The sequence below is a fragment of the Zea mays genome, chromosome 5 (genome assembly GCF_902167145.1).
Source record: "Zea mays cultivar B73 chromosome 5, Zm-B73-REFERENCE-NAM-5.0, whole genome shotgun sequence".
NCBI classification, from domain to species: domain Eukaryota; kingdom Viridiplantae; phylum Streptophyta; class Magnoliopsida; order Poales; family Poaceae; genus Zea; species Zea mays.
Genome location: NC_050100.1, coordinates 29,465,032 through 29,471,483, shown reverse-complemented (window position 1 = coordinate 29,471,483; position 6,452 = coordinate 29,465,032). Strand labels below are relative to the sequence as shown.

General features: G+C 45.2%; 1 protein-coding gene across 1 annotated transcript; it reads left to right on the top strand.

Moving 5' to 3' along the window:
• Positions 1–202: 202 nt before the first annotated feature.
• On the top strand, positions 203–6,452 carry LOC103626165 (probable protein arginine N-methyltransferase 3). The gene is made up of 4 exons (XM_008646559.4): positions 203–335; positions 5,677–5,755; positions 5,847–6,110; positions 6,185–6,452. The coding sequence occupies exons 1-4, from the start codon at positions 292–294 to the stop codon at positions 6,434–6,436; spliced, it is 639 nt and encodes a 212-aa protein (XP_008644781.1). The 5' UTR covers positions 203–291; the 3' UTR covers positions 6,437–6,452.

Here is a 6,452-nt window from a genome sequence, read left to right as displayed (position 1 = left end):
AAGCTCGCCTCGATGTCCCTTGTCGTGTCGTCGTCCTTGCACCGGTCCATTGTATCCACGCCCGAAGCCCCGAAGCTGTAGCTTGTGCCATGCTGCCAGCGTCATCATCGTCGGAGATCATGTTGTTGTCGTGCTGCTTCTCGCTGAGTCCCTTCGCTGGAGGGCGACGACGATTGTGCCGGTGATTCGCACAAACCGCCCGCACCCGGAGTTGCCCCTGCTCGTCAGCATCGTGTCCACCTTCGCCATCGTTTCCCCTCCGTGCAGTCAGGCGCCATAGCCCTATCGCTGATGCTCAGCCCACTGCACTGCTGCCATTACAAAGATAGAAAAAGGTCCAATTTTTACACCCTACCTCCAATCGTCTATGATTAATCGTGTTTTAGTATTGTGATATTTTTCATTTTATAAAAAGGATTAAATAGAGTTCAAATAATTGTGTTTTTGTCTTGCTAGCCTCATAAGTACATGTTTTCATAATTTTAATTATGTTGGTTATAACTGATTCACGTATAGTTTCTAAATTAGAAATAAAAATATAGCCTTTATGATTTTGTAACAAGAAATAATAATAAGATATACGTACACAAAAATACAAATTTATAGGCTACTCATCCTAGTCTACCTTTATTTATGTGTATGTCTTGTTACAAGTTTATTATAAAATATATATTAAAAACTCAAATAAAATAGAAATGGTTTTGTTAGTTTCATAATTATATGATAAGTGTTTTTAATTAGTGTTGCCAACTGTTCACATGTTTGCGTAATTTAAATCTGATTTGTAACTGTTATAATAAATTTATATGTAGTTTTCTAATTATGGAGTTAAAAAGAATTGTAGATCACCTTTTCTTAATCAAACTGTCACACCCGGATTTAAGGGGCAAACCCAGGCGCGAATAAACTGTGTGCTAGGATCAAGTCTCACACATATGATAATTCATGGTACAGAAACAGATGTCACATCTTTACTATATAATGGAGTTCTGTACAAAATAGCTAAATAATTACATCATAAGAAGACAATGATCCCACAACCATAGTTGACTGGGAGACGACGGCCTAGACCACTCATGAACTCATCGCGGCATCCATCATGCTTCTTATCTTGTGGTACCTGTACTTGACTTGGGGGAGATGTGAGTATAGAAAGGGTGAGCACAACTTAAGTTACTCATGTGAGGGTCTGAGCCGCTCATGACCATGAGCACAGTTGATATATCAGTTTTACACTCTACAGTGGTTGCGCATCTTTACCCACAAGACGTGTTTCCCAATTAGCCAGGGTTAGCTAGACCCTTAGACATTTCTAAGGTGAATGGCTAGGGATCCACTACGATGCCTTTACAAAGTTCCACTAGAGGAGAGAACCTGCTACGGATTCCGGGCCAAAGGCGATGTAGGAATCCCTCGTCCGGAAAGCTAAAAAGATAGTCCGATCCGAGGACCTCCCTACACTTGCACAATTGCACCCCGCTTGCCCTTTTCGAGAAAGGATTAACTCACACTAGCTTTCCTAATTATTCAGCCAAGGGCGTCCCATTCCACCATTGTGGTAGCATGTTTTCCCAAGTGGTCGCTCCATGTTCCATTTAATATAATAATCTTAACATGAACAATAATTAAACCAGTAATATTAATGGAACATGATCATAATTCATTATAACATTAATCCCAAAACTAGGTAGAGCATTAGCAAGTGTACCAAATAGTTCATTTGTTTGCAAGGTATGGGGTAAACAAAACTAAGGAAACCTATTAGGTCTCATCAAAATCAACTTGAGCATGTCATAGTGATTAATAGAGAACATTATTAGGTAAAGAAGAGTGATCAAGGGCACAACTTGCCTTTTACTTGAGATTCCAAGTACTTCACCAACTTGGTCTTCGGGTTTCTCGTGACCTCGCTGCTACTCGTAGCAATCATACAATCAAGCAAATAATGTATATGGTAACATTACACCAAAGCATATGAATAAATAGCGTAAGAATATTCTACGCGTCTCTACGAGATCGTAGGTTCGAGAACCACTAAAATCGGAGTTAAATGAGAAAGTTATGGGCTTTATAAGTTTTAGGTGATCAACAAGGAGAACTATAATCTAGGTTTGATTAATATACTCATGTGAGAAAATATATTCCAAATAACTAATTAATTCAATCTTAATCTATGGTACTTGTGTAGAGATCATATTTAGTTAGGTTATAATTATAGACCTATTAACTTTGATTAGCAAGCTTAATCTACTAAACATAGATTTAAACAAATATATGGTTATAGAAGTATGTGACATGATACAAATAGTGTTGTTATTGCGTAAGTAACTTTACTATGAAGCTAACGCAATTTGAATGGATCTAATCGGAGTTAAAAAAGAGAAGATATGAATTTTCTAAGATTTTATATTTAGTTTCACAGTGAAAACTAGTTTCCAGATTTATTTTGGGTATTTTCAAGTTCCACCAACTACGACCACTATTCTCTAGGATCTCAGAGGGTCACTTGTAAATTCTAGGACCTAGTGGTAACACTCTTAGCACTAGTCGAGACCGCGGGTTAAATAGGATAAAGTCGAGAGTCTCTTTATGAATTATTACCCGGCTAACACACATGCAGACGGACATGAGCCGTTGATCGCTAGATCTGCGGCTCCGATCCAAATCACGAAGGGATATGTGACGATATAATCCTAGCTGTCCACTATGGGATTGACGACCCACCTTTTAAATAACACAGATCTAATCTACACCGTCTATTACTCGACCAGTGCTTCAAAACCGATCGCTACTCCTAATCTAATCAGAGCCACACAATCGGAGATCGACGTTTCAAACTACGAATGATGAAGCGATACACCCAAAATGATTGGGCCATCCAATTGCCAATTAGTGACACATGCTTGTCTTCAACCGCACACTCCCATCTCTCTCCGCAAGCTAACCATGGCATGCCCGCCGTCCACGACGGTGCACTGCCCGGCGCCACCCAGAGTCCCCGAGCACAGGACAGACCGTAGACGCACCCAAACAAAGCGGTGATCACAACAGAGAGGACGCTTACCTGAGACGGCGACGACAGGTGAAGCTCGAAGCTCGAGCGGTGATGCTGATACTCGATGAGCGGCTGTTCACCGATGGGTCTTTGGGTCGCATCTTTCTTGACACTGGTGTGCTCGATCTCCCGCTCGGTGTCGGTGGTCAGCGATTCCCGCCGCTGAAGTCTCTATCTCCCCTATACGCGGCAGCTTCACCCTCTCTCTCTCCGCTAGCCTCGATGGTGGCATTGTTTGTTCTTGCTTTGGATAGTTGGACGAGGGATAAAGTCGTCCAGTATATAAAAAGCCCTTGGACCAGGAACGAGTCCAGCTGATGGACAACGGCTTCAGGCGAGCACCCCAGCGGCATCCACGGCGTATACGTGAAACAAACCGGAGTTCAGGGATGAGAACGATGTCCTGACCTCATCTAGCAGAGGCACACACGACACTTTGCTTGGCATCGGATGACAGTGGGGGCCTATACGTCAGCAATGAGGTGAACGCCTGGGCAACGTGCATCGCTGGCTTACACGTCCCCGGGCACACTCCACACATGAGAGACACTGGCAAGTTTTAGCTGGCATCATTATCACGTCAAAGTGACGCAACACAGGATCGACGACCAGGAAATAATCAGCTCATTTTTTGCTTGTTTGATGTCATGCTGACATCATGCACGGCAAGGTGAATAAAGAAATAGGAAAAAACTCATATAGTATGGAGACATGGGCTAGCGGCATGGAAAGTGAATGGGCTGTGGGGCAACCCGGCTCAGCTGGCAAGTTCTCCATTTTTTGAGTTTCAATTCATATTCCAGTCTCAAACTTTAAATTGGATTTAAACCCTTAATATTACCACTTATTTATTCTAGGAAAGGCAACTCGCAAGGTATAATCCTTCATTAGGAGACACTTTAATTTAACCCTTTTTCAAAGTTTTCCTAAACTCAACATTAGGATTTTGGGACGTTACACAAACGTACTAAATAAACAACTATATAATTACCTTTTTACGATTTAGATTTATATTAAGTACTTCATATTTAAATATGTATATGTCATATAGGAATTTCTATTAGTATTAATATAGCTTAATTCACCCACAAATCGGTGATCCTGACGGTCGTCGATCGCTTCTCCAAATATGAACACTTCATCGCGCTCGGACACCCTTACACTGCGACATCGGTCACTCGAGCATTCTTCGAGGGCATTGTACGACTACACGGCTTCCCCTCCTCCATCGTCAGCGACAGCGACCCCGTCTTTACGGGGAACGTCTGGCGCGACCTCTTCGGGATGGCGGGCGTGCAGCTGCGCATGAGCACCGCCTTCCATACACAGACGGACGGGCAGTCCGAGGTGGTGAACAAGGTGCTCGCCATGTACCTGCGCTGCGTCACAGGCGATCGCCCCCGCGCGTGGGTCGATTGGCTCGCTTGGGTGGAGTACTGCTACAACACCTCCTTCCACACCGCCATGCGAGCCACTCCCTTTGAGGTGGTCTACGACAGCCCTCCGTCGCCCATCCTGCCCTATACACCAGGGTCAGCGCGGACAGAGGCGGCTGATACTCTTCTACGCAGCCGGGACAAGATACTTGCTGAAGCTCGCCAACATCTTCTCGAAGCCCATCAGCAGTCCAAGAAATACTACGACGCCAACCACCGCGACATGGAGTATGCTATGGGAGACTGGGTTTGGCTGCGCCTGCTGCACCGAACGGCACAGTCCTTGGACCCCCGTGCCAAGCACAAGCTTGGGCCGCGCTATGCGGGGCCATTTCAAGTGGTGGAGCGCATCGGCGGCGTCGCCTACCGTCTACAGCTTCCTGACGGGGCGCACATCCACGACGTCTTCCACGTAGGGCTGCTGAAGCCTCACCACGGCGACCCCCCAACGGCTCCGGCCTCCCTTCCGCTGGTCGTGGACGGGCGCATCCTCCCGGGGCCGGAGCGCGCCCTTCAGGCGCAGCAGCGCCGGGGCGTTTGGCGCTTGCTGATCAAGTGGCGTGGCCTTCCTAAAGACGACGCAACGTGGGAGACAGTCGACGAGTTCAAGGCGCACTACCCGGACTTCCAGCTCGAGAACGAGCTGTTTGCGCAGGCCGGGAGAGATGTTATGACCGGTGTCCATTATGAGAGGCGCAGGCCCATTAGTGGCTAGACCTAGGCGCAAGGATTAGGGGCCTTAAGCCCAGTTTAGTGCTTTTTGGCCTTAAGCCCAGTTTAGTGCTTTTCTCAGTCAATTATAAATACCTTGTAAACATTGGGATTAATTAAGCAGAAACAAGATTGTTCCGGCTTCCTAGAGGGAGCCGAGAGATTACTGTGACATAGCCGCCCCCTTCCCTCGCGCCTCTCCTCTCGCGCGGTGAACACGGCACCCCGCCGTCGTTCATCGCGCTTCAAACCCTGGCCACCGATCACCCACCACTACAACCTCAGATCGATCAGGGAACCAGCCCCGGTTCCTATCACCTTTACTATCATGACCAGAAAGCACCGCATGTTATATAGTGGTCATATTTCTGAAGTCCAAGAATGGTCATAAAAGTGAGCAAATGGCTACTTTTTTTATGCATGATGAATTGTTAATTTCGCATGTGCGGCTGTTGATATGCCTCCTATATACAGTCTTTTTGCAGCTAAGGCTGGTGAATCTAGTGTTGTTGCTGTTGATGGGAGTGCAAAGATGGCTTCTGTGGCTACCCAAGTATGCCACTTTTCTCTTCAAAATTGTATTAAAGTACCAACCTCTTTGTACCATGACTCCATGAGTAACTTATAGGTACTGCATGATGCAGGTTGCAAAGAATAATGGTATGTTGTATGATGAGAACGTGGAAGCAGAACAGAAGCAAGGTAGTGCTCAAGTTATAAGTGTTGTACATACAAAGGCTGAAGAGCTAAACCAGAAAATACAAGTCCCACAAAATGGCTTTGACCTGTTAGTGAGTGAATGGATGGGATATTGCCTGCTGTACGAATCCATGCTAAGTTCTGTCATATATGCACGTGATCATTTTCTAAAACCTGGTGGTGCTATTCTTCCAGATACTGCAATGATTGTAAGTCCTCAGTTGCTTGTATTCTGTCCTGTATTTTCTGCTGTTTGACAACTCGTGCCTGATCCACCCTTTAGCTTGGTGCTGGCTTCGGGAAAGGTGGAACTAGCTTGCCATTTTGGGAAAACGTATATGACTTTGATATGTCATGTATTGGCAAAGAAGTAACTTCAACTTCAGCTCGATTTCCTGTAGTTGATGTACTGTCTTCTCAGGATATTGTGACAGAGACTGCTGTACTCCATGTAAGTTCCTGTAACTGTGCATATTTACTTAGGCCCCGTTTGAATGTACTAGATCTAATAGTTAGCTGGCTAAAAAGTTACTAGTGGAATTTGCTGACTA

Bases quoted from the DNA above. Each gene is read 5' to 3' on its own strand.
- LOC103626165 (XM_008646559.4), top strand. From the start codon at position 292: ATGCTCAGCCCACTGCACTGCTGCCATTACAAAGATAGAAAAAG. The intron at 336-5,676 runs GTCCAATTTTTA...TCCTATATACAG, and splicing joins CATTACAAAGATAGAAAAAG to TCTTTTTGCAGCTAAGGCTG. The intron at 6,111-6,184 runs GTAAGTCCTCAG...TCCACCCTTTAG, and splicing joins TTCCAGATACTGCAATGATT to CTTGGTGCTGGCTTCGGGAA.